Raw genomic sequence first — 27,444 nt, forward strand, 5'->3', positions numbered from 1 at the left:
GTTTTCTAACTTTTGAACCATTACATAGCCTTTAAGCTATTTTAATCATTTGTCCTTTTAAATTATTGTGCATTTCACATAGAACTATTTTATTGACTTTATCCACATCTCCACAAAGAATTATGCAACAAAAAATAGCCCTTCCGTTTAGCTTACACAAATCTAGTAACATTTTTATCCAATTCAAAGAAATGTTGCAGCCATAAATTTGAAATTCTTTTTCTAATACATTTTTATAATTTAAAAATGTTCTTATTTTTACAGTTTAGTTTAAAACAGTCAGTTATTTACGAGGATAAGGAACAGTGATGGATTAATTAATTTTCCTGATTTTAATTGAATTGAGCCCGTCCCCAGCTCGTGTTTCCCAATTCGGACTCGGGAGCTTCCAGTTGAGGTGGGAACTCGGAGTTTTTCCCCAGGCCGCGGCGCGGTCACGTGTTCCGCGGCCTCCGCGAGGCGGTGGTGTCTCGGCGTTGGCGCGCGCACTCGAACACCGCTACATCTGGAGTTTTGCGGGGGACATTTAAGATTGAATCCAACCCCCCTCCCCGGGCGGAGGTTAGGACGCGGGCCGTTTGGCGGACGAGTTTCTCGGTATGCGCGTGGCGCGGAGGCCGCGGACGGTTATCTGATAAAGAAGTGATTCCGGTTCAGGAGGTTTGAACCGCTCGGAGAGCCTCCATTGTTGTAACCAGGTCGACGCTGGGATCAACACTTTTTTTTTTTTTTTTTTTTTAATATATACACACAGCAGGCGACAAACAGCTCGTGCTTTTTTCTCAGTGTCATGAAAGAAATGTCGAGGTGAGTGTTGCACGGGCCACTCTGGGGTTTCGTGGGCATTTTATTCCCCGTTTTGAGGCACTCTGGAAGAAAAGGCTACATGCTAACGTTAGCCGACTGTCACAACAACCGGACGAGGCCTGCAGAGCCGCCGCCGCCGCCGATCCGGCTCCTCGTTTCTACACGACTCTGGCGAACGTGCACAGGTTTATATTCCCGCGTGTGTTTTGTGGGGGAGAATTAGCAGGTGTTTCTTTCGTTACACCTGACGCTATTTGGTGCTAGTGGCCGCTAGCCAGCTAAATTAGCCAATTTGTTAGCTGTTTGTAGCATCCGTGCTAACGTCCGCCTCGGGTTGAACGCGGATTTTACGCGTACTTTTCATCATCGCGCGCTATCGTCGATTCAAATCTGATGATAACGTGTGTGAAAGAAGCACGTCGTTGTCAGCTTGGTGTTCGGAGTGATGGTAACCTGATTGACAGTGATCGATGATAAAGTGTGTGTGTGTGTGTGTGTGTGTGTGTGTGTGTGTGTGTGTGTGTGTGTGTGTGTGTGTGTGTGTGTGTGTGTGTGTGTGTGTGTGTGTGTGTGTGTGTGTGTGTGTGTGTGTGTGTGTGTGTGTGTGTGTGTGTGTGTGTGTGTGTGTTGGCTGTCATCCCTGCAGCAACATGCCTGGTGGGCAGCAGCCGCAGAAACACTATGGCATCACCTCTGCCATCAGCCTCGCCCCCCCAAGAGACATAGACCACCAGTACACCCAGAAGCTCTGCGACGCCATGAAGCCTTTTGGAGTTTTCGAAGACGAAGAAGAGCTGAACCACAGGTGAGGAACAGCACGTACCTGGATTCCGTGTGTTCAATCAGCCACATTCACTCCAGCGTCTCCCAAAGCTCGTCTTGCTTAAGTGGTGTTGTGTTTTGTTTTTCCAGACTTGCAGTTCTTGGGAAGCTGAATAATTTTGTGAAAGAGTGGATCGCAGAGATCAGTGAATTAAAGGTAGGTTGCTCTCTTGCCGGGACCATTTTCAAGTTTTGTTCACTGGGTAATTGTTGGCAGGAGATCTCATCAATTAGACCCTGATTACTTTGTTTCCGAAGCTCATTTAGAATAAAAGGTGTTGTGGACCAGATGCAAGGTGCTTATTGATGCAACTTCTGAGGTTTCCTTGCAGTGTATGGTTTTAAATGGTCTATGAGTCTCAGAATCTAATAGAAATCTTTTACTAATCCTAAATTGAGGCTGCTGTGTTGTTGTGGTGTTGAATTTGAATTTTTCCCACTGGATATAAAATGGTACTCTTCACAGGTTACAGCTTATATTCAGGAATGCTGGATAAACGTGGTTGTGATTTCTATATCTTCACGTGTCATAGGTTAGATATAGTTTTTTGAAAAAACGTGATTCATGAAATTTGGAATTGTACAATAAAACTACAGGTTTTGTTATTGATATTGTGAGTCAATATATTTCCTTAGATGTGGATTTCATCTTGACAATAGATGCCAAATTTGATTTAGTTTCTGTCATTGATATTTATATTCATTTTGTAATATAGTACAATACTAACTAACATTTGTATTCATGGGACAATAAAAGAAGTCTATGGAAGCACGGTCATTTATTACTACACAGATTTTATTTCAGGTGTTTATCTGTTTATTTTCTCATTCATGATAGTAATGCCAGTTGTACCGTGATGAATCCATCTTTAATTGAACTGATAGGATTTCACTGTCAATTGGTGTCATTTCTCTCCGTTTTAGCTCGAATTGAGCCACTTCATCAGTGCACGTCAACATTATTTAGTGAAAACTAAACCACGTAGTTCAGTTCTGATTAATTCGCCTCGCAATCAGAGACAGTAAAATGTTCGAACTTCCCGTTTCCTCTGCTTCTTCCGTCCACAGAACCTTCCACCCTCGGCCATCTGCTGCGTCGGGGGAAAGATCTTCACGTTTGGTTCTTACAGACTCGGAGTGCACACAAAAGGTTTGTACAGTGTTGTTATTGTTGGTGTGTGAACGCGTGTGCTGGCGGGAACACCTGGTGCTGTGGGGCGAGACAACAGCATCGCGGCCGCACAGCCATTGTTTTGGGAAAGCGCTGCACGCCGCGAGCCTTTGTCACGTTCCTGTAGTGAATGAATGTGTTTTTGCAAAGAGGTGAAACGGTGAGTGGCGTGAAGGTTCAGCAGACATTCCACCTCCGTCACGCTGGGTTTAAAAAATAAAAATAAAAATTGTCCTGTGATCAGTAAAACATTGTCCACACGTTTGTTACTTTTTTATATATATTTTTTGTAACCGTGTGTCACTTTGTTTCTGCAACATGCTTCTTGGAGTGGCCTTGAGTCTCGTTCAGACTGTTATGTCTTCCAAGTACAACGCAGCCGAGTGCAGAGTTAAGAGTTCCACAGTCGATAACCAAACCAAAACCCATGGATATGATTCACTGTAATGTACCATCACAGTGAATCGCTTTGCTCTTCAAACTGAAATCATATAACCGCTTCAGAGCTCTAAAGTTAAAAATGTTGATTTAGTTTTTTCCCTCATTGGATTTCTTTAAAGGAACTTTCAACCCCGGATCCACAGTTTCACTTTTGTTTTTCTTCTTTCCTTGAATTGTCGGATTACAAACATGCGTTTCATTATTTTCTTCCCAGTTGTTCACACTGAATTTTAGACGAAGTTGAAGTTGTTGCTCAATGTCTTTTTTTTTAAATTTTGTTTGAGTTTTTTAACAATCACAGTCATGAACAAAAATACAGAGGGGAATCTCCAGTGTGTTTGTTTGTTTTTTTGGTCAGTCCTTTAAATTAAGCTTGTAGCTCCATTTCAATGCTGCACTGCCCTCTGCAGAGGTAAAAGCAGAATCTATCGATTCTGTTGGAGAGAAAACCACCATCACTCACCCAATGTGAAATACACGTGTGTGAAAGAGAGGAGTCGATGTGACCTTGGAGCTCTGAGTGTGTTGTTCCCCCGTAGAGATTGGACTCTACTGTCGGTCTTAAAGGCTCAGTTTAGATCTGCAGCATCGGTAGTGTCTGTGAAGTCCTCCGTCTTTCCTTTTGCTGAACTGAACTGAACACTGATCGGAGTCTCGCTCGTTTCAGGAGCTGATATCGATGCCTTGTGTGTTGCTCCTCGCCACGTAGAGAGGACTGACTTTTTCCAGTCTTTCTTTGAGAAATTGAAACAACATGAAGAGATTAAAGATCTCAGGGTGAGTCTTCTCTGCATCCACTCTCTCTTTTTACCTTCCTGTTCCACTTCTTTTGTTGTTTTAATGCTTTGTGTGTTTTGTTTTGTTTTTTTCCCTCTGAAGGCTGTTGAAGATGCTTTTGTACCTGTGATAAAGTTTAAATTTGATGGAATTGAGGTGAGTGTTTGTGATCACTTTTAAATGAATAGTGAGAGTTTTAAGATGGAACTACATAATTCTCATATGCTTTTCTTTTTTTTTTTATTAAGATAAATTCTTGGGGGTATTCTGAGATTTGGTTATCTGACCTCCACTTTGTTGCTCTTCTGCCTCCGTCTGAGCAGATCGACCTGCTATTTGCCAGACTGGCCTTACAGTCCATTCCAGACAACCTGGACCTGAGGGGAGATTCCATCCTGAGGAACTTGGACATTCGGTGTATCCGCAGCCTTAACGGTAAGTCAGGCTGCAGCCGCCGTTTCGATAACAATATTTGTAAAAAAAAAAAAAAAGAGAGTGGGAGAACTGAACATTAATGTCACGGACTGAAATGCTTCTGGCAGGTTGTCGAGTGACTGATGAGATTTTGTACCTGGTGCCAAACAAAGAAAACTTCAGGCTGACACTGAGAGCCATCAAACTGTGGGCCAAGCGTAAGTCCTGTTCCTGTTCCAGCACCGTGTCGAGCTCCAGAGTTTCCACTTTTCCTCTCACGTTTTTTTTTTTTTTTTTTTTTTGTACGGGTGTGTTGCGGCTGCAGGTCGAGGGATCTACTCCAACATGCTGGGCTTCCTGGGTGGAGTCTCGTGGGCCATGCTGGTGGCCCGGACCTGCCAGCTCTACCCCAACGCCGTCGCCGCTACGCTCGTTCATAAGTTCTTCCTGGTCTTCTCCAAATGGTGAGTCTTCCTTCTCCACTCTCACTCAAAATGCTGATCGTCTCACGGTGTCAACTGATCCCCCGTTCCTCCTCCTGCCTCCAGGGAGTGGCCCAATCCGGTGCTATTGAAACAGCCTGAGGAGAGTAATCTGAATTTACCAGTGTGGGATCCCAGAGTGAGTATCACACCTATGTGACGTGTTTGTGGCTTTTAGGGCCAGTTGATTTGCATGTTGATTCCCCCCCCCCCCCCCCCCCGTCTCCTTGTCCTTGATTCCTTGTTTCTTTGTCCCGATGTGACCCCTTCATTGATCCGAGCACTCAGAAGCTTCTCCGAGCAGCCTGGGAAGCTCCATCACTACACATCTTTTATCAGCAAGGCCACAAATCCAGTCCTTGACTTGGGTCCATGAGAAATTAAAGTGGATCTGCATAAAGAATACAAAACAACGAAGTTACATAGTTTATGGTTTTTCCTTTCATTGTGTTACAATTGTCATTTTAAAGCTCTGTTATTAAAATCATGCACTGGTTCAGAGCCAGAAATAAAAGCCGAACCACTGAAAACATCATAAAATTATATTCTGCAGCTTCACGTGCCTCATTGGAATTTCTTCTGAACAGATTTAGTTTCAGGTATTTAGAGCAAAATCTGTGTTGTACACTGTAGATGAACGGGTTTCACATCCACACAGCAGGGGGCGCCGGGTTCAGGTCTAGTGTGAAGGTCTTCCAGTCTAGAGCAGCTGCTCCCTCAATATTTCTTTCTTCATAAATCACCTGAATCATAACATGTTATATATGATACATGTGAAAGCAGCCTCGCTGTTGTATCTGCTGTTTCTTGTATGTTTTGTCCGTTTCAGTGAATAAATTGACTTTAATTGTCCGATGGTCTTTCCCCATCCGCTTTTTTATTTTTTTTATTTTTTTATTATTGAGGAATCGCATCATAATAACCATGGCAAACCTGCCTTTTGCTTGTGGATTTGCCTCTTCGGTCCTTCAAATGATCTCTCAGAAGCAGATTAGTGTAGTAAAGTTAAACCTGGTGCCTTTGCACTCGTACAAACTCTATTAAGGAGCAGCCGTTGGCGAGGGATGTGATCTGTGTCCGTCCGTGTCCCCGCAGGTGAACCCGTCGGACCGATACCACCTGATGCCCATCATCACGCCCGCCTACCCCCAACAGAACTCCACCTACAACGTCTCCACGTCGACGCGCACCATCATGAGTGAAGAGTTCAAATACGGTAAAGATGGACATTAAAGTCTAATCGGCTCCATCGCTTCCTCCCGCTACGTCTTCTGATTGTCTCTCTCTCCCCCGCCAGGCCTCAGCGTCACAGATGAGATTCTTCAAGGCAAAGCAGAATGGTCCAAACTCTTTGAGCCGCCCAGCTTCTTCCAAAAGTACAAGTAGGTCTTCTTTTATTTCATTGCATCAGCTTTGTGATGTTTTGCAGACTCAAGTGTGAAATAAGTCGGCCTCCATGCAGCTGAAACGGTTTTCTTTCTTCCTTTCTTTCTTCCTCCCCCAACAAACTTTCTGTTTGAACGTTTCTGTTTTGGCAGGTTTGAGTCATTGTGACTGTGGTCAGCAGACGTTTGTTTAGGAAAGCTTTCTCCCACACAGTTCAAACGCCGCAGCTGAGCGGGTTGCCAGGTCCTGCTTAGTGCTGCTGCCGCTTTTCAGTCACCCGAAGATGCTTAACGTAGCATTAATACTGACGGGCCGTCGTCTTCAAATCTTCTTCATGAGAGTAGAAAAGATGAAGCAGTGGAGCTTAAAGTCACTTTCTAGTGTCGCAGGCAAAGTGAGAAGTTAAGGGGTTTTATAACTGTTACCACAGTTGCGAATTATAAAGACTTTACACATTTTCAGATATTCAAACTACCAAATGAAGATTCCAGCTTTTATTATTTATATATATATATGCATGCATGCATGTTTATCAAACATTTTCAGATTGGTACCATCTGAGAAAAGCTCACAGTACCTCCATGATGACAGGCCTGAACATACAAAGACTCATTTACTCCTAGTTTGGAGAGTTTATTGATCATTTTTACCTCAAAGTGTCTGAACTGTTGTTCAGACACAACTCCTTCCAACCAATATTCAATAATAATTTTTTTTCAACGTAGGAACTTTATACTTTGTGTGTATTCATTTTGAGCTCTGTACCATTGAGGGTATTGGATCTTTTCATTTAGATTCTATCTTCTTGTCACTAGTGGAGCTTCTTGCTACAGTTTAAGACTCTGAGGGGCTCGTCCATGCTCACTTTGAAATCCCCTGAGATATTTTTTTTTCTGTTTTTCTTTGTTCTTGAAGGCATTACATTGTTCTGACGGCCAGCGCGTCTACAGAGGAGAACCACTTAGAATGGTGAGTGTCTGGAAACTGTATTTACCTGAAATTTGCATTAATATTTTTTTACCTGAACTCCCAACTCAACAACATTCATACTTGATGACATGTTTACAAGAGTTGATCATCTCTAGTAAACATGCAATCAAGTATGAATAAGTAATGTCAGAAAACCTCACAGATGTTTGAACTCACTGCACATTTTCTGATGTTCTTCAGCCCTAAAATTTGAGTCTATTCAGGCATTCTGACAGACAAAACGGTTCGATCTACCTGCAGAAGACTTTACTGTGGTTGCCTTTTGACCACGTTAACCCTTTCCCCTCCTCAGGATCGGCCTGGTGGAGTCGAAGATCCGCGTTCTGGTGGGAAACCTGGAGAGGAATGAGTACATCACGCTGGCTCACGTAAACCCTCAGTCTTTCCCCGGGTCCAAAGAAAACCGCAACGAGTGAGTTGACCCACAAACACGTGACGTGTGTATTCAGCCTGTGATCGTAGAGGATAGTGACACACGTTTCCATGTGTCGACAACACATTTTAATCCCCCAGTAATGCTAAACAGTGTTTGTTTGTTTTCTTTTTTCTTTTTTGCTCCCAACACTGTATTTAACCGACTCTGTGTTTAAGGCTGGCAGTCAGAAAGACACGAGCAAATGAGCACTGTGTACGGAAATACATGACCTTCCTGAGCAGCGATCAAAGCTGAGCTTCGCTGTTTTCACTGCCATGAATGAGATGTTTCAGCCCATCTGTGACGCGTGTGGAGATCTTTAGTGAGTTTTCCTCTGTGCTTCTGCCTCAGAAACAACTTTGTGTCCATGTGGTTCATCGGCATAATCTTCAAAAAGGTGGAGAACGCCGAAAGCGTCAACATCGACCTGACATACGACATCCAGTCCTTCACCGACACCGGTGAGTCCGATCAGATCGCTGGGAACCGTTGGCGAATCGATTTAAAACCGAGCTCGCTCAAGACTCGTGAGGTTCATCCGCTCCTTCTGCTGCTCCCTCCAGTGTACAGACAAGCCAACAACATCAACATGCTGAAGGACGGCATGAAGATCGAAGCGACACACGTGAAGAAGAAGCAGCTGCATCAGTACCTTCCTCCTGAGCTGGTGCAGAAGAAGAAGAGGGTGAGCTGTCCACACACACACACACATACACACACACCCTGTCACCGTGTCTCATGTTTAACGGGGCGACTCGTTGGTCTTTGCAGAGCATGGCCGAGTTGAACCGGAGTTCTAATGGCGGGAACCCGAAGCGTCTGTCCCTGGACAACAGCCACCTGGACACGTCCAGAGACACGGACTCGGGGACGCCGTTCAGCTCGCCCACGAGCGAACCGTCGAAACCGGTGTCGGACATCGACGACAGGTTGGACTCTCTCCTGGTGGCGTCGACGGCGTTTCTGGGCCGTGGCTGACGCTCACCGCTCTCTGTTCTCCCCCAGCAGCAGCTGCAGTCCGTCCAAGCAGCTGTTTGGCGACAGCCCCCCCGCCCCGACTGCCGCCGCCGCCGCCGCTAAAGACCAGGGCATGTCCATCCCGGTGCTCGGCTCCAGTGAGTTCAGACGCAGATCGAAGCAGCTCCACCCGCTGTTTTAAATGTTGAACCCCCCCCTGACGTCCGTCTCGTTGTCCCTCCAAAGAGCCAGCGGGGAAAGCGAAGCCTCTTTCCCCGTCAGCCAGCAGCACGGCGCCCCCGAGTGGCAGCGCGAAGCCCAGCGCCACCAGCAGCCCCCGAGACGAGTCTAATGGTCTGGAAGACCCGGTCAACGGAGCCCCCACCAAGAGGCCGCACTCCCCCGTGCAGGAAGATCCGGCCAAGCGGCACAAAGACTCGGAGGTGAGTTAAAGATCCTCAACGTCAAAACCGATTTGCACGTGTCCCAAGAATTGTGACGCCATCGTGCGACTTGCCGCAGGCGGTGCCGAACGACGATGCAGCATTCAAAGAGCCTTACCCGCCATCGGAGGTGACGCCCGGCGAGGGACAGAGCGCCGTAGGTTCCACTCCATGTGTTTTCAGAGTGGAAAAAAACCACAAAGCAAACAAATCGATGTCTCTTCTCGTTTCAGACTCCCGTTTCTGAATCCAAGGCGAAGCCCATTCCAACAATTGATACCTCGAGAACACAGGTACCAATATTTTTGCTTAAATTGTTTGTCCTCCCGCTGCCGTGGTTCTGTGGAAACCAACTCCTGACGTCCGACCTTCTCCTCCTCAGAGACTTCCCAGCATGGAGCTGCCCGACGCGTCCTCGCCGCTCCCGGCCAGCAACAGCTGCCGAGTGGTGAAGAATTCCATCAAACTGGCCCTCAACCGCCACAAGTCCGTCTCCCCCTCTCCCGTGTTTTGAATTTTAAGTGTCCAATGTTCTGACTTCAGTCTGCAGTTCGCCATGGGCGCCAGGCCCGTGGCCTCTCTCTCTCTCTGTGCGCAGGTTCTATCTCTGTGTCGGCTGCTGCTGCTGCTGTTGCCGCCGTGTTATTTTGCCCCGTAGCATTAGCCTCAGACCGGTTCTGTCCTCCGCCAAATCTTTCTGTGTTGGTATTCCAACCCGTAACCGTCTCTGATGTCACTCCACCATTTCAGTTCCTTCACTTCCGCGGTCGCATCGTCTCCTCTAGAGCCTCTTGTCTCGACATCCTGTCAGGATCCGTCCGCGAAACATGTCCAGCCCGCTCCGCTTTCCGCTCCCTGATCCGCCATATTGGGCCGTCTTGTTTGTATCCCGCTGTATTGTATACTTGTGTATTTGGTATCTTCTGGTCTTTTGGTCCGATCTGCTTTGCTCATTGACCAGCCCGCTGCACCGTACCGAAGCTTCGACAGAATCTGGCTCTCGACAAGTCTTTCATCGGCCCGGTCAGGTTGCTGTTGTCCTTGTAGCCTTTAGCGCGCTGGTTGTCACGCCGCAACGCCGTCGTCGACGTTTCATCTCGCCACTGTTGTTTCCTGCTGTGGGGAACAGTCTTCCCAGGAAGGTGGACTCACAGACCCCTTCGATCGCGATGCCGTCGGTGATGTGCAGAGGCTGCGGTTCCAGCTCGTCCCCAACGTGCATGCATTTCGTCTTCGCCCAGGATATTTCCAGTCCAGCCGTTGCCGCCGCCTCGCGTCGTAGAGAGACCCCCTTTTCAGCAGCGCTGTGGTCAACCATTCTTTCCAGCTTTGCAGCGTCCTCTCCTACGCCCAGATCCTTGATCATTTCCGCTGTGACGTTCTGACGCCATGTGTTTTTTTTTTTTTTTTTGTCTGGCAGCATCACACCTCCCAAGCCCCCGGTGTTCGAGGGCACGCTCAACCCCGATGCTCCTTCTGCCAGCCAAGAAAAGGGCATGTCCATTCCCGTCATCGGATCCAGTGAGTGTCTGCGCGGCGCCGCTTCGTTTGAGGTTGGAAGGTAGTGTGGACGTGGCTCGGTAAAGTCAACTTCCTTCTCTCTCCCAGAAAACGTGACGTCCAAACACGCGGCGCCCCCCGTGGGCAGCTCCATCCCCACCCTGGTGAGCCGAGGGGCGGACCCCCTGAACGGCGCGGCGTCCAAGCGGCCGCACTCGCCCTCCCAGGAAGAGCAGGCCAAGAGGCTGAAAGAAACAGAGAAGGCCCGGATCCACATAGCCTGAAGAAACCTACCGAACTAGATCTCTGAACACACAGTCGCACAGAGGTGGGCTTTCCAGTTTGAGACGTCAACACGAAGGGGGGGTGGAGGGGGAGGGGGGGGGCAGGGGGGGGCGGCGCTCGGCGTGTCGCGCCAAGCGGCCGGACGAGGCGCCCCCCGCCTCGAATCCGTCAAGAGATTCCAGCGCTGCCAGCAGACTGGAGGGATTCAGTCTCGTCTCCCTCCGGGTCCCGCCATCACGGACACATGAGAACTAAAAACAGCAGTTTTGGGGTGTTTTGTTTTGTTTGTTTTTTTTATTTCTACTCCTCGTCTCCCTCAGTACGGATGGAAAGTGTCTTCTGTTCATTTGCACTTTCTTTCAAGTTAAAATGTTTTAAAAATGCTCAAACCTTTTGACACGCTACACACACTTCTGGTGTACGCAGTTTTTGTTATTGCTTTCATTTTCTTTTCTTTTCTTTCTTTTTTGTTTCCCCAAACAGAAAAAAAAAAAAAAAAAACCTGTACAGTAAACGTTGATGAACTTTTTGTCTTAAAAAAAAAAAAAAAAAAAAAAAAAACCCAAAAGATTCCTATTCAGTCTTTTGACCCTTCTATTGTAGTTTTATCTAAAAAGAAAAAAAAAAAGTTTAAAAAATTGTACATTTCTTTTTTGTTTTTGTTGTTTTTTGTTTTGTTTTTTTTTTCCCCTTCTGCTGCTTCTCCAAAACAAACTGTACAGTTCTGGGTAGATTGGGTAGCCGCTGTATGTTTGGATTCAGTTTCAGGGGTTCTGTGGACGTTTTTGCTCGAATGTGACTGAAGCAGTGCCCAATCGAGGTCAGCTGGATTTTTTTTTTTTTTTTTTTTTAAACCTCTGGAAAGGATTACATGCAGATCACGACAAAAACCAAACGGCAATGTTGGTGTGGGGGTTATTAAAAAAAAAACAACAATAGTAAAAAGGGTTTCGAGAGTCCCAAGAAATGTTTAAATGTCCGTTTCGTGTACGTACGTGTGAGCGACTGTCTGACAGCTAATAATCAATCTCCCCCCCCCCCCCACCTCCAGCTCCCCCACCCTAACCCCCTCCGAAAACACACACGCACACACACCCAGTCGACGTGGTGTGTCTCGGGCCGTTCAGACGTTCATGGTGCTTTTGTGGAAAGAAGTTGACTCGTCATGTCGGCAATGGGCAGGATTGTCTTCGTTGTGGGTGTTTGCCCTGCGTGCCTCCTGTGGAGGTTCTTAAAAGGCTCCTGGTGGCGTTTGTTTGGCGTGGGGGGGTGGAGGGAGGGGGGGGGGGGGGGGCGGGGGTGTCCGTTTCATCTCGTTTCCTCCACCCTGCAGCTCTGAACCGGAAACATCAGTCTCCCCCAACTCGATGTACAAAAGACGGTTTTCTTTTTTTTTTCTTTTTTTTTTTTCTTCGTTTTTGGGGGTTTTCTTATCACTTTATTTATATTTGCATCTTTGTACTTTTTTTTTCTTTTTTCTTTTTTTTTTTTAAAGGATCCAGAGCAGGTAGGTCTTTTTTCAAATTAGCACCACTCTTTCAGACGACTCATCAGAAACATTTAACGAAACTGGTCATTTAGATGTTTGTTTCTAAATTGTATTAAAAGGGTATTTTTGTATGTGTTTATCACTTCCTTTAATTGAATCTGTACACCCATTAAACCCCTTAAAAAAAAAAAAAGCGTCTGTTTTTTTTTTTAACAGCAGTTGCCTGGTAAAGATGTGGAAGGTGATTTTCAATCTGAACTGTCATTGGTTGGCTTTAAACACAAAACCTTTCTGAATTTTCACTTGAAACTTTCTAAACGGGTCCGAGTGTGATTGCAATAAAGTTGGTATATCAGTCAATCTTTATTTTGTTAATGACACATTATTCCTGCAGTATATACACTAATTTAAACCTTAAAATACTAGACATTAAAGCAATACTTAGCCATCTGTCACTGTAGCCACGAAGAGCACTAACACAAGGAAATCAAACCCCAAAATCAAATATTAGCGTGTAATGAAACAATGCATTATTTATAACTTAATGAAGGAAAGATGTTCATGTTTCCAGTGAATGAGAGTTGCCGTGTGTCATTAGGTTGAATGTTAAACTGTTTTAAATGAGCTGAGGTGGCTCTCCTTGGATTTATAAAGATATAAATGCTAATATTTAAATATGAGAGCAGGTCAATCATCAAAATTCTAAAATCCAATTATAGTCTGGTTATAAAAGGGCTTTCAGATGGTTTAAAATGTTAAAATTGTGTTTTCTCTGCATTTCTTTTTTAATTAGTGGAAGCAAATCATTTGGGTATCGGTTAAAAAAAAAAGTTCCTCTATTCCATATCAGCAAAATTGTAATTTTACGTTTATTGTTATTATAGTCTTTGAATGCTCAAAAGGTTCAGCTTGAAGAACAGATGAGGAAACAGCGCCCCCTATTAGACACTTGGGGAACTGCGCATATACAGCTGAGGACATCAGAATGACGACCATCCAACAACATCTTTTTATTACAATTAACATATATAAACAAATGTGTTTGTCCACTGCACAGCTGCTGTTTTGTTCAAATTTGGGGAAATTTATATATGTGTGTGTGTGTGTGTGTGTGTGTGTGTGTGTGTGTGTGTGTGTGTGTGTGTGTGACCTGTGAAACTTTCTTATAAAAATAATATCTACAAATAAAAATGTATTCATTTTTAACATTTCTTTTTAAAAATATCCCCTGGGTAATTGCCAGTCATTGATCCAAACGTGTGTTTTTGTTGTAAATGCAATTCAAAAACCTTTTATTTTTTTAAATGCTGGACCATTTAAACATTTGTCAGAATCCAATATCGTCCTTAATATTCTTATTTCTTCGTGTCGCTGAGCAACGTGGGTCTGCCGCTAGAACTCAATCTCCTTTTGTTGGCTGAATAAAGTCTCACTTGTTATTAGTCGAGAGCCTCTAAAGGGTCTTTTTCCTGATCCTCACACACTGTGTGAGGAGTTTTAACTCACACTTTTGAGCTTTATCCAATTACTTTTTTTTTTCTTTTTTTTTTTAAGGGATCTTTGTGAATCGGCGGGTAGTCCGCCGGTACCGGAGTCTTGTGCGCTCGTGGATGTGCGCTCCCGTGCGCTCTTGCGCGCATGAGGAGGAGGAGGAGGAGGAGGAAGAGAAGGAGGAGTGACTCCTCTCTCCTCCCCCCTCATTGGCGGGCTCAGACGTGACGGAGGGGAATTCCCCCCCCCCCCCACCACACCCCCCCTCTCCCCGGACTAAAAGCACTTTTGTGTCCGCTGTCACGCTCAGTCTGCCGAGGAGCACCTATACGGAGAGATACACACACACACACACACGCACACACACTCACACGCCGCGCGCGCACCATGGAGGGTGAGTATCTCCTCTTCTACTGAACCTGAACATCGCGCCTTCATCAGGCTTTATGTGAACTTCCTCCTCGTTTGAAAGCAGTAATGTGATCATCATTATTACCTAACCTGTGTGTGTGCGTGTGCGTGTGTGTGTGCGTGTGTTACAGCTCTGCTGCCCTCCATGCGCGGGGACGATCCACACCTCAGTGAGTCCATTTCATCTCCTGCATGTTTTCACAAGTCTCCGCTGAAAAGTGCAGATCCGTGTCACTGCACTTCCTCTTCTCTCTCTCTCTCTCTCTCTCTCTCTCTCTCTCTCTCTCTCTCTCTCTCTCTCTCTCTCTCTCTCTCTCTCTCTCTCTCTCTCTCTCTCTCTCTCTCTCTCTCTCTCTCCCCCTCTCCCCCCTCTGGGGTTTGGACTGAGAGAAAATCTGCTGTCAGAGAAAATCATGCAGTCCAAATATAAAAAAAAAAAAAAGAAAACGAGACAGCAACTTCCCGGATGAGTTTTAGTTCCTCTTCTGAAGACACAGAGGATCCTGCGGGGACACGTTTGTTTCATGCAAAAAGAAAGAAAAGAAAGAAAGTCAAACTTCCACAGTTTGCTCCAGTCACAGCTTCAGCTGGAATGAGAGTTTTACAAGAGATCATTGATACAAATGTGAGGAAGTTTTCAACATCGGTGACGATGAACTCTTAATGAATCTCACTAGTTTTAACTTCTCTCCAATCAGAGTCCTTTTTTGTTTTGAAAGTCCAGCTTTCAGGCCACTTCCCGCTGGTCAACGTCCAGCATTGGAGTGGGTGTAATTTGACACCAGGCTCGTTACCTTTAATCTGCAGTGGCTAAATGAACAGGTGCTTCGAAGGGGAAAAAATGCATGTTGGATTCCATATTGTGTTTGTAATTTGACACCGGCATCGGTCTCCCGCTGCATAGTGCTTCAGCCGCTGCTCCTCTTGTTTTAGTCATATTAGCTCTTGATGTTTGATACCAAGTTAACTATGATTTTTGTTGTTGTTGTTGTTGGAATAGTTTTCAAGTGAAAAACGCAAAACCTTTGATGGATTTGGGGTGTTCTCTTTACACCACCCAGTCCATACTCTCCTGGGACTTATTGTACTTTTATTTTGACAGTCACCGTAGTGACAATGCAACTTGGTCGTCTGTCCACGAGAATGTCTGTGACCTTCCATTGTAATGGTTCACAGCGTGTTGTCGTCTGTGTGTGTGTGTGTGTGTGTGTGTGTGTGTGTGTGTGTGTGTGTGTGTGTGTGTGTGTGTGTGTGTGTGTGTGTGTGTGTGTGGTTTCATTACAACAACAAACCAACAGCACCCACTAGTGGATGGCCAGGCTCACTACACTGTTGTCCATGTAAACAGACGGAGCGTTTTCACTTGAAAATGCATGTTTACGTTTCTTTGTGCAAAAAAAAAATCCCTGTTCTGCACAGTTTGATCTGCAAACATGAGTTCAGCGTATCGCAGCTTTAGTCTGATTCGTCGTTCTGGCAGCTCGAGCATCGAGCAAATCGTCCTGACCGACCGTTTGGCGGGTTTGTTTCCCTCCAGTGGCCGAGCCGTCCATCCAGATGTTCGAGCAGCCCAAGCCCAGGGGGATGCGCTTCAGGTACAAGTGCGAGGGCCGTTCTGCCGGCAGCATCCCCGGCGAGAGGAGCTCCGACAACAACCGGACGTACCCCAGCCTGCAGGTCGGGCCCCACGCACCCTACACCTCCATCCATCGCCCCCCCCCCCCCCCCCCCCACCCCCCTCCGCCAGCGTTTCTCACCCCCCCACCCGTCTCCTCACGCAGATCCTCAACTACTCCGGCAAGGGGAAGGTGCGCGTGTCGCTGGTGACGGTGAACGAGCCGTACCGACCGCACCCGCACGACCTGGTGGGCAAGGACTGCAAGGACGGGTTCTACGAGGCCGAGTTTGGCCCCGACCGCAAAGTGATCGCGTGAGTGCTCCCTCGCGGTCTCTCCCCCCCCCCCCCCCCCCCCCGGGGGATGGGTGGGTGGGGGGGGATTGGTGGTGTTCACACGCCACCAGACCGACACCTCCAGTCTCGGGTTTAATCAGCACCCGGCCTCTGACAAACATTTTACCGCTCAAAAACTCAACCCTCTCCAAACACACCTAACATTCAATTTTCACTGATGTTTGATGCGTTTACTGAAATATGGTTAAATAGTTTGAGCCATAATGGAAAAAAAAAAAGCTGCTAAAAGGTTCTGGGCAACTTGGCTGTTTTAACCGTATTAACTGCTGCAGCTAATTTAGCCAGTTTAATGGTTTCTATCTACTCAAATTGTCAATTTTTAACGGTTTTAGCATTTTTGAAATGAAAAAATGAATCTCGGCTTCTGCTTTAACATCACTTTCTTGCAATTTGCTAATTTCTCCAAACAATGGCAGTGAAGGTGGAGGAGTGCCTCCAGTTAATGTGTGCATTATAATCAGTGTATATATATATATATATATATATATATATTATGGACTCTGATCTGTAATAACTATGTTCCGAATGGCAGAGAGAGAAAAACTTGTGGACACACACACACACACACACACACACACACACACACACACACACACACACACACACACACACACACACACACACACACACACACAGAGAGAACATATTTGTCAAACCATGTCTGTGATGAGTTTGGCAATATGGGAATTCCCCAAGTGACATCACGTCTTTGTTGTGTGTGTGTGTGTGTGTGTGTGTGTGTGTGTGTGTGTGTGTGTGTGTGTGTGTGTGTGTGTGTGTGTGTGTGTGTGTGTGTGTGTGTGTGTGTGTGCCCGCACCCTTCATGGTGTGTAATAAATAAATGGAATGAGTACATTAGATGGGAACAGATATGAATAGAAATGCAGTGAATGAGAAATGTGCTGGCGGTGATAGGATCTGCTCGACCGGACGGGTGAGATCACTTGCGTCACTGAGATTCCTCCACAGCAGCATTGTTTGTTTGGGTTTTTTTCCCGGGGGGGGGTTGTTGTTTTTTTCAATAATAACTGCATGTTAATGCTGCTCTGCTGGGGCGCGGCTGCTGTTTGCGTCACCACCACCTGGCTGCAGCTCCGCCATTTCATCACCTGTCTTGTTGTTGTTGTTGACGTAGTTTTCAGAACCTGGGCATCCAGTGCGTGAGGCGGAGGGAAGTAAAAGACGCCATCGTGAAGAGGATCACCCGAGGAATCAACCCTTTCAATGGTGAGTGTCCTGCAATCAGAGACTAGCGGGTTTTTATCAGGCCAAAGACCCACAAAACGATGGCGTTTGCGTAAATGTTGTGTCCTGGGGGTGTTGAGTCATCAAATATGGTTTTAAAAACTTTTTCACACGCCAAATTCAACTTGTTGTTTTTGAAATGTACAGACAAAAACGTGTTTGTATCGTAGCTATATCTTTTATCGCAGTACTTAACGCGATCAAAATACTCAATATTATTACAATACTCAGTATCATTGCGATACTAAATACGCTGTGCAGCTCTTTTTGTGTTTTTTTAAGAAATAAAGTCATAACAGAGGTTTTCTTTGCTACTGTAGCAGCTTTCTGTTGCAATACAGTGACACCCAGTGGTCACAGATGGTATGTATAATATATGAGTAATCTTAATATAAAAATGCTATAATATAATATTGCTCAAACTCTCCTGCCAGAGGACGTTTGTCAAGTTTTTATTTATTTATTTATTTTCCAATCTTATAATTTACAGTTTGAAGCCTTTTATTTAATTGAAATAATCACGGAAATCGAAGTACAGACTCAGTTCCAGTTAAACCCTTCGGAGAACAGCTGTTAAGAAGTGTTTGCTTGTCGTGGCCCACTGGTCAGATTCGCCCTCAGACGAGGGTTTTCTCTCTCGCGGGGCCGTGCAGCAGCCTCCGCCGCTCCGTCCGCTCGTGTACAAACAGGCGTTGAGCCCACTTCCCCATTCTTGGTCACAGTTGCTCAATTCAGCGGCGTGCAGGATGCCACGTGAGAGCTGGGAATGCAGGATTCATTAAAAGAGTGGGGCTGGGGGGGTGGGGACTGCAGCGAGGGGGCTTCCCCCAGCTCCCATGAAAGGCTTCGCAGGTCTGGAAAAGCGAGGAGGGACGTGGAAGCTTCGCCACGGGGTTGAGACAGAGGCCTTCTGCAGCAGCGTGGAACGCGTCTGTAGCAGCTTCCACAGTCCGCCGGGCGTCTCTGACCACTTCTCTCTCCCGCCACGGAGCTGCACAACTTTTTGTTAAAAAAAAGAAAAAGAAAAATGCTGTGTTAGCATTTTATGTACTAATGGCTGGTTTCACCTGATTCGACTCTTTTCAGATTTTATGCTTTTTAGCCTTTGTTTCTAGCGAGTTTCCTAGTTTTGGCCGTTTGTCTTTTTCACATTTCCAGTGGTTTTAGTCGTTTGCTACGATTTTAGCTTGTCTGCCCTTTTCATTTGAGCTGTTTTGTTCCATTCGCCACCTTTGCTGAGTTTGTAAATTATCTTCATCGAGGAGTTTTAGCCGTTTTAGATCTTTTAGCTGGTTCAGTTTTCATCCATTTTGCTGTTTTTTTCACCTTTTTGACCTTGTTTTTAGCCACTCCAAGCAATTTTAGCCACTTTATTGTGTGCTGTTAGCCATTTTAGCAGTTTTAGCCATATTAGCATATTTGAACAATCCCTGATCGTTTTAACTATTTTAGCTGTATTTATTTATTAAATTTTCTCGTGGATTTAGCTGTCTTCACTATTTCTAACAAACTATTTAACCTTTTATTAGCCTCCTTTTATAGACATTTTTTTTTATCATTCCCCTGAATATATCAGACATCGAGGTTAATAAATAACACGATTGGCAATGGCAACCATGTTCACAAGAGTTTTCTTTATTTTGTTTTAATCATGGCTGACTGAGCATCATGGCTGAAGTGACAGACATTTGACAGACAGTCAGGTGGGCAGTTTGCGCAATGCTTCACGCAGGTTGCAGGGCCAGCTTGTTTGTGCAGTGGGCAGCTGAATCGAGCCTTCCCCTCTTCAGTTTTTCTTCTGCTGTGAAACTCAGCTGCTTCCTGTGCCGAGGACCAAAGATAAGACGAAGTGGCGCCATGCGATGTCGAGCCACTGACGCTCCACCTTGAAGTGCCGGCATTCGTTTAAACACTCCAGCGTCGGCGTGGCATCGCAACCGTTTTCAGAAAGTGTGAAGAAGACGCAGAATCTCTTGTTTGAGCTGCACGACAATGACACTCTCGTGATAGGATGCTTAGATTTTCATTTGGGCCAGAGGTCTGCCGCTGCGTTGCCAGAATAGCGTGAAGCGACGGCCCGCCGTCCTGCAGTGATGTAACAGTTGCATGCAGACGCCCGCAGCGATTTGCCTCCACGCAGGTGGTAAAAGTGTGTGAGTCATGCAGCGGGGAGGCTTTTTGTGGCGAGACTTGTCACCTGCCTCCTTTTTCTTGCTTGCACTCACATTTCTACTCCCACGGTCACGCTGACACCGCCAGCCCCGCCGCCCCGGCGGCTCGGCCCGGGCGTCTTTCCACCGCAACCCACTTTCCCTTCACCTGCGAGCCCGCTGCACCCGGACATGATGACCCGGACAGAAACCTGAGACCGAGCACAGCAGCATCAGGCTGCAGGGCTTCCAGTGTTGTTTTAGAATGTCGAATTTCATATCAGTGTGCAGTCGTGCATAGAATCAGCCATTACATTATGACCACGCGCCCAGTTTGTTCTTCCTGGTGATCAAACCCATCGAGGCATGGATCTACCAGACTTCTGTTCTATGGCACTATGATGATCCGTGTCCACCCGTGCATGATCTTGTCAGTAGTAGACAATGTTTCTTCTTTTCCTGACCTCTGCCGACCAGGAAAACCCACAAAAGATGCAGTTTTGAAGACTTTTTTTTTTTTTTAGTTACATCAACTTTCAGGACCAAATATTAGCTTGCGATTGAATATGTCCCACCTGCTGACTGTCAACATAAGACACTTTAACTGGTTCTAATGTTATGGCTCATTGGAGTTCAATATCTCCTAAAGACCAACCACAGAACGGCTCATTATTGTAATACAGATTTTGAGTTTGACGAAACGTTGGGACAATAGAATGTGTTGTTTTTGCACCAGCGCGCTAAAAACTCCTGAACATTTGAGGAAGTGTGCAAACAAAATGGTGTCGATCTGAAAACTGCTCAGCAGTCTAAGGTTTTTTGGTTTTGTTTTGGTCTTTTTTGTTTTTAAATCTTGTTGTCAAATAATACCAGGTATGATTGGGGTTATTTGATGCTTTAAAACCGTTTTAGTCCAATAACACACACATAAATACTGTGAAATTAAAAAGTAGACTTCCTTATTTAAATTATGTTTCTCTTCTGCATGCTGATTTTTTTTTTCCCACCTGCATTCATGGAATGATGGTGAAAAGTGTGCACAGACAATGATTTCTACGAGTTCAAGCTTTTTCCTCACAATCATACAGTGAAGTTATTCATTATTCATCCATGCAGGTGAAGTTGCTTTCACAGGTAACACATTAACTGAAGGTCATAGTGAAAACCTGCTGTCATTTACCTGTACTTTAGTTGTAATGCTCAGTATTACACATTCTTGCAGCATTTTGTTACTCTGAAGAACATGGAGTTGTTTTCTTGCATTTCCAGCTTATGAGCACACATTTGGTCTTGTAAATCTTTAAAAGAAGACTTTTTTTTTTCTTTGAAGGGTTTTTTTTTTAACATGAGGTGATAAATTGTTACAAAAGCTGGAGACATGCAGGCATGTTTGGACTCAATCTGATATCTAATATCAGAGCGTGAGTGTTCATGTCGAACTCAGCAAGCCTTTGTTATTTTTTTTAACAATTTCTCACTGACAAAAGGCTTGATGCACAAAGCTCTTGGCTTGTGACAGCAGAATGCAAACAGCCTGGGTTTGCAGGAGGAGTCGTATCCATCATGGATGAGGACTTTCCCTCTGTGTTGTGTTTTGTTTCTTTTTTTTTTGAGCTGTGTACCTTGTAGGGGAATATACCCGTATTATTACCGTGGTATGCAGGCTATCTGTGTTTACATGAGTGTGTAGAGTGAGACACCCGCTCGAGTCCCACCACTTTCACACACGTCAGGAGCCGTTGTGGTCACTCACGGAGCCTCGTCAGATGTTTCCAGTTTGGTGGGTGACGTCGCGGAGAGCGTCACGCTGTGGGCGGGCACGGCCTCCACCGGAGATACGAGTAGAGAGGTGGAAGGAAGGGGAGTGTGGGCGGTGTGAAAGCCAACTGTGAGGGCGTCTGTCAGTGAGAAAGGGTCCCCGCAAGGTGTGTGTTTGCGTGTTCCCTCTGGGGGTGAGATGTGTGACGCTTGTGTGTGTGTGTGTGTGTGTGTGTGCAGATGTGAGCTGAACATGTTAGAAATCTGTGATGCCTTTGTCTTGACTCAGAGGTTGTCGGTACATATCGGGCTGTCTACACTTGGTATTCAGTCGACACACCTTCAACTGCTGCAGTCAAACCACTCAGATTATATAAATAGTCTTATTCTTCTTTCATAAAACAATTTCGGATCTCTCCCATTGCACATTATTGGTGCGTAAACGAGAATTTTCAAGTCCAGGCATAACTTCTCTCCTGGATTTAGGTAAACTCTTTGATCCATCTACTCCGGAATGGCTTTACTTCAACTATGTTTCAGTAATTTATCATTCATGCTTGAAGTTGTTGCTTTGCAGGCTCTCTGTGCCATGATGCCGATGACACTATGCTTTTACAGAGAGGATGATCTGTTTGCGCAAACTGAAGAAATACCTTTCGCTTGACTCTCATGACTTTGAACAAAGTTTAGTCCAGATCTAATATGAGCTCTCTCGCTTTATTTGTTGCTGCTTTTACTTGAAAGAACCCTGCCAACAGCAGTTGAGTCGCAGATCTTGTTCTTCACAGTCAGTGGTCAGAGTCGAAGCCTTATATGGTTTCACAGCTTACCTGTGCAGGGTGTGGGAGAATCTTACCACAGTCGCCTGTTCTCAGTACTCTGACGATTTCCATTCCACTAAGTTTGAGGTTATTACCACGAAAATGGAACAACCTTCTGCTGAATGCCTTTTCATCCGATTCCTCATGTTCTATTTTCATTGGGCATCAAACAAGACAATAAAAGGTTGAAGATGAAGATAGATAGATAGATAGATAAATACTTTAATAATCTCCAAGAGAAATTCACAAGACTGCTCTTTTAAAGAAAAAAACATCTCACTGCTATCATATCCATTTTTCTGTTTAACTGCAGTGCCGCGAGAGGAGCTGCTGCAGACGGAGGAGTACAACCTGAACGTGGTTCGCCTCTGCATCCAGGTCTTCCTGCAGGACGCGAACGGCCAGTACACCCAAGCTCTCAACCCCATCGTCAGCAACCCCATCTACGACAATAGTGAGTGCTGGAGACGTTTACACCACGTCATCAGATTAATTTTCTGGTAGTGTGTAAACAGGCCCTATGAGCTCATATCCTGCTGCCGTGCACATGCTAACGCCAAACCCTCAGCTCTTATGTGTCGCAATGCCATTTTGAAACATAAGAGGGTGAGTTGAGTCACCCTGTCCCCAGAACAATATGAAAAAGTGAGGTTCTCTACAACTAACTTCTATGTTATTTTGGGGTTTTTCGTATCCTTTTTTTTTTATATAACAATTTGGATATGAAGCATAGCTATTTCTGAAAACCTAACACACAGTCCCATCAGAAGATTGCGGTACTCTGAAAGACAACCGCACAAAACAATGACCTCGCTTTTATTCATAAAGTGACCACATTTGTCCATTTTTCCCGCCAACGTGCATTTTATGCGACTTCCCAAAATTTGTCGACAAAACATTATGAGAAAGTTACCCAGGCATCCACAATGAATACATTCCAGCATCTTGTAGATTTCATATATACAGTTCTTTCTCTCGCCGCGTTATGATGTCAGTCATACTGCGTAAGAATTGCTACATCAGTAGCAAGTTGTGTTTGCACATGCGGGACATTCAGTTCCAGCGGCTGCATCACCTTCGATGTAAGACTTGTGTACGTGTGTCCAGTTGTCTCAATGCTATTACAAACACTGCACATAACGAACTGGTTCACAGTTCCCTGCACACACTCACAGAAAGGGGAAGTTCTTTAAACACACTAACCCTCAAACTATACCGTTACCATGGAGCACTTCCTCTTCTGACAGCAGGCATGTGACATGTGACCCAGCCCGGCGAGGCTTCGACTGAATGTGGTTCCCTTCAGAGTCTAACACGTCAACAAACCAGAGTCTAGTTGTCTTATTCTTTCACTTCAGAGTGCAACCTGTCAATTTGCACGTTCACGCCCTGTTTCCGCTTGTCCAGGAGCCCCAAACACAGCCGAACTGAGGATCTGTCGGGTCAACCGCAACAGCGGCAGTGTTAAAGGAGGAGACGAGATCTTTTTACTGTGCGACAAAGTACAAAAAGGTACAAACTATCTGTTTGGTTGTTGTTGTTTTTTTTTATGTTGCTATATAATACATATCACTCTAATGAACGTTTCATAAAGTTTGCAATTGTTTTCTGTCCTCTCCATTCAATCCATCCATTTTACTTTCCACATCCTCAGCGGCCACCTCTTTGCATGTTTGACTCAGTTTTCTCCCCCTGTCATCCCATCGAAACTCTTTTCTCCAGATGACATTGAGGTGCGGTTCTTTTCCGCCGACGGCTGGGAGGCCAAAGGCTCCTTCTCACAGGCTGATGTTCATCGCCAGGTGGCCATCGTCTTCAAGACCCCGTCCTACTACAACCCCTCCATCACAGAGTCTGTCACTGTGCAGATGCAGCTGCGCCGGCCCTCCGACCAGGAGGTCAGCCAACCGATGGATTTCAGATATCTGCCCGATGACAAAGGTGAGCGGGAACCATTTTCCACGATACCTTCGACCATCGCCGGTTCTCTTTGGATGTTGGTCGCTTTCAGTGACGTTCAGTACGTGACCTTTGCATTTCTTTTGCTCCAGATCCTTACGGCTGCAATGAGAAGAAGCGCAGAAGGGAGCACTTGATGAAGATATCAGGATTATCAGGTAAAAAAAAAAATACATATAAACAGACTCAATATAAAGATGGAGGTGTATCTTCTGACTGTTCAAAATTAAAGCCAAAATATCCAAATGGTTTATTCTGCTGGCGTCATTCCCAACAGAAGTGCTGACTAAGCAGGAGCATTGTACTATAGAGCTCAACCCACACACCTGACAACTCAACTATATCTGATGCCTTAGGGTATACCCTAGACCTCTACGCAGTAAAAACTGAGATAGACCATCATACACATGCACGCATTTGCACCCATAGCCAATTTAGAGCATCAGTTAAACATACAAGCATGAAGAAATAAGAGAAAATTGAAATTCCTCACAAAAAGTCCCCAAGTCCAAAACTGAACTGGGGTCTTCTTTGTGTGAGCCAAGATACCTACACACTACACCAGGGGGGCCCAACCCTGGTGTAGTGTGTTTGTTTTAGCTCTCCCCCTGCTTCAGCATACCTGACTCTAATGATGATGTCATCACCAAGGTCGTGAAAAAGCCCAATAATGATTCACTCATTGCAATCAGGTGTGTTGCAACTGGGAGAGAGCTAACACATGCAGGGCTGGGGCCCTCAAGGACCGAGGTTGGACACCCCTGCACTCCACCAATGTGCGGCCTGACCTGAACCAACCATAGTTTTTAGTTTTGCCTCAAGATTCATACAGCAACGATTCATCAACTGTGTTTTGCCCGTCTCCAGGTCATCATTTCCCAGGATTGGCCATGAGTCGGCCGAAGGCAGTGCCACAGAGTACCATGAGTCACATGCGCAAAGGTAAGTTAGTTCTCCTCAAGGGGGCAGATTAGATTGCTGTTTGCAAACGCTTAACCAACGATAGTAGAATACTGCTATCCCACTCAAAGTCACTTTGTTTTTCAGATATGGGCAACATCTACCTGAGGCAGACCCAGAGCACCATGCAGCAACCACCCACCGGGTTCAATCCGCATTACCAGTCGACTCCCCAGAATGTAATGATGACCTCTCAGGCGTCCACTTTACAAATGAGCCACCAGTGGGCGAACCCTAACCCGGCACTCTCAATGGACACGGTGACCATAAACCCATCCGGGGGCACTCAGTCGCGTCCCAACAGCAGCAGGCAGCAAACAAACCGCATGCCCGGTTATTCCCACAACACCTGCGAGAACAGCGGGCTTCCTCAGCTCTCCATGCGGGACTTGCAATGTTTGGATTCGGTTCCTCAGGCCCAGCTACTGAGCCAGCCTCAGCCCCCCGCCATGAGCCGCTCAGAGTCCCAGTCCATCTTCCACCAGCAGCGTCAACAGGAGGCGCTCGCCCCCGACACTCAAGCTCAGAACATCTTGGGCACCCAGAACCAGGGTCTCCACACCATGTGGTCCGGTTTCGGTGCCCACAATGCCACACAGAACACATTCAACGGATCGGGGTCTGTAGGTGGAGGAGGGTCTCAGGGGCTCGGCTCGTCGTTTGCCTTTAACGAGGAGATGGAAGGAGAAGATTTTCTCAAGAGCGTGATCGGAGGTGGGGCTCAGCCTGGCTTCCACCTAAAGCAGGAGGTTCCGGTGGGGCAAGAGAGCCACAGTGCTCTCATGTCTTCACCGAGGGAAAGCCAAGGAAATACTTACACAAACCTGGTTCCCCGTGCTATGAGCAATGGCACCAGCATGGAGCCGATGAGACAAGACTGTAGCGGCATCACGCAGCCTCTGGGAAGTTTGCAGAATCCATATGCAAACAATAACATGGCTGCGGGAGGCCACTTTGCAACTGTGGACGACTGGATGAAATCAAGTCGCCAGAGCAACTGAAAGGAGAGTCTTTCTGGTAGCGTGTCAATTTGTGACCAATGCAATCAGGCTCAGCAGACTCATCGTTCTCATATGCCTGGATTGTCAAGTTGGAGCCAAACGCATTGTGTTCCGACGTCGTGCAAGTTTCTTCTTCAGAAGACGTCAATAGGGAGGCTTCTGTCATTGCCAAACATGACGACATTGTGACTTTGATTGTTCACTTGGCCTCACATTTGGCAAGTCTCCATTGGTAAATTTAAGGAGAGACATTTTCATTACTAAATATTATTAGGATGGTGTGTGGCGGTGTTTGATGAGTCGACGAGTCTTTGATTTGCTTGGTTGGATGTCGGGTAAAACTGAGCTCGCATCAAATCAGCTGGTTTCTCCGAGGTGGAAGATCCAAACCTTGAGATGCAATGACGGCTTTGCAAAAACAGCGCTATTTCTCCGAATAAGTGAATGTACTACTTTTTCTATCTTTTCACGACACGTTCATCACTGTCAACATACTGTACAGTCAATGCTTCTTTGGAGGGGTGACCTTTTTCACCTATTAATTGTAAAATACAGCATGAGTGATTGTTTGTTTTTCACAAAACTTTTCACCCCTAAAGCTGTCAGGTAAAGAATGTTACTGTCGTCTTGGAGTTGTTCATAAGTGCACTCTGTTCATACGTGTTAGCCAAAGTTGAGAGTGAAAGCAACAGTGCTGAAACCCTCATGAACTGGCACGGTACTGAAACTTCCATTGAGGGAGTGGGTGGAGGCACGTTGAGTGGTGTCTTTCCCTTGTAATGACTATGTCATCCCAGCCATCGCATGTGTTAACTGGATTTCGCAGCGCTTTTCTAACAGAGGGTTTACACATGCAGATGTCAGCTCCATGTTTTATTATGTCCTTATAAATGTCCCCCCCCCCCCGAGGCGTCTCGCTCAAGGGCCGATGGTACACGTCTAATTATGGACAAACACAATTACCTTTCCTCTGTCTGACAAGATTTCTTACTTGTAATGAACTTATATATTTTGATGACTACTTTGTGTTATTTTTACAAGCTCGGTTCTTAATAAACAGTCTGCTGTTTCCATATCTTTTGTCGTTTATTCGATGTTTTACACAGAGGATTTTCACAAACGTACATCACACATAAACAGATGTTTGCAGATAGGGAAAAAAAATAATGGATCATGGAGTCAACCTGAATTATTACATTTGTTGTGATCACGCAAACAAAACCTCATAAACCAATCCCAGGCAGACACACACACACACTCACAAGCACACACTCACACCACTTGTTGTGGAAGTTAC

At 45.7% G+C, this 27,444-nt stretch overlaps 2 protein-coding genes across 4 annotated transcripts; both read left to right on the plus strand.

The window, feature by feature from the left end:
* Positions 1-591: 591 nt before the first annotated feature.
* papolg (poly(A) polymerase gamma) lies at positions 592-10,949 on the plus strand (the record flags this gene model as incomplete). Of its 3 annotated transcripts, XM_080508081.1 has the most annotated exons (24): positions 592-807; positions 1,454-1,612; positions 1,720-1,786; positions 2,698-2,779; positions 3,909-4,018; positions 4,121-4,174; positions 4,342-4,453; positions 4,561-4,650; positions 4,758-4,896; positions 4,981-5,053; positions 6,010-6,130; positions 6,212-6,296; positions 7,216-7,269; positions 7,583-7,702; positions 8,057-8,166; positions 8,269-8,390; positions 8,477-8,634; positions 8,714-8,820; positions 8,909-9,105; positions 9,185-9,262; positions 9,339-9,398; positions 9,488-9,591; positions 10,526-10,626; positions 10,714-10,949. In XM_080508081.1, the coding sequence occupies exons 1-24, from the start codon at positions 791-793 to the stop codon at positions 10,887-10,889; spliced, it is 2,496 nt and encodes an 831-aa protein (XP_080364207.1). In that variant the 5' UTR covers positions 592-790. The 3 variants fall into 3 exon arrangements, with proteins under 3 accessions (XP_080364207.1, XP_080364205.1, XP_080364206.1); XM_080508079.1 differs by lacking the exons at positions 6,010-6,130; positions 6,212-6,296; positions 7,216-7,269; ... (9 more) ...; positions 10,526-10,626; positions 10,714-10,949 and adding an exon at positions 5,203-5,283; XM_080508080.1 differs by lacking the exons at positions 4,981-5,053; positions 6,010-6,130; positions 6,212-6,296; ... (10 more) ...; positions 10,526-10,626; positions 10,714-10,949 and having other exon boundaries at positions 4,758-4,900.
* Positions 10,950-14,194: 3,245 nt separating this feature from the next.
* rel (v-rel avian reticuloendotheliosis viral oncogene homolog) lies at positions 14,195-27,213 on the plus strand. Its single transcript, XM_080507764.1, has 11 exons — positions 14,195-14,264; positions 14,413-14,451; positions 15,819-15,958; positions 16,063-16,211; positions 17,389-17,480; positions 22,541-22,681; positions 23,635-23,739; positions 23,950-24,168; positions 24,279-24,344; positions 25,054-25,128; positions 25,234-27,213. Exons 1-11 carry the CDS (start codon positions 14,258-14,260, stop codon positions 26,145-26,147), a joined length of 1,947 nt encoding a protein of 648 aa, XP_080363890.1. The 5' UTR covers positions 14,195-14,257; the 3' UTR covers positions 26,148-27,213.
* The last annotated feature ends 231 nt before the right edge of the window (positions 27,214-27,444 follow it).

The sequence above is a fragment of the Blennius ocellaris genome (genome assembly GCF_963422515.1).
Source record: "Blennius ocellaris genome assembly, chromosome: 13".
Taxonomy (NCBI): Eukaryota; Metazoa; Chordata; class Actinopteri; order Blenniiformes; family Blenniidae; genus Blennius; species Blennius ocellaris.

What these genes read in the sequence shown, in the direction of transcription:
- rel (XM_080507764.1), top strand. An exon ending in CGGGGACGATCCACACCTCA is followed by an intron (nt 14,452 to 15,818) that starts GTGAGTCCATTT and finishes GTTTCCCTCCAG; the next exon opens with TGGCCGAGCCGTCCATCCAG. An exon ending in CATGAGTCACATGCGCAAAG is followed by an intron (nt 25,129 to 25,233) that starts GTAAGTTAGTTC and finishes TTTGTTTTTCAG; the next exon opens with ATATGGGCAACATCTACCTG.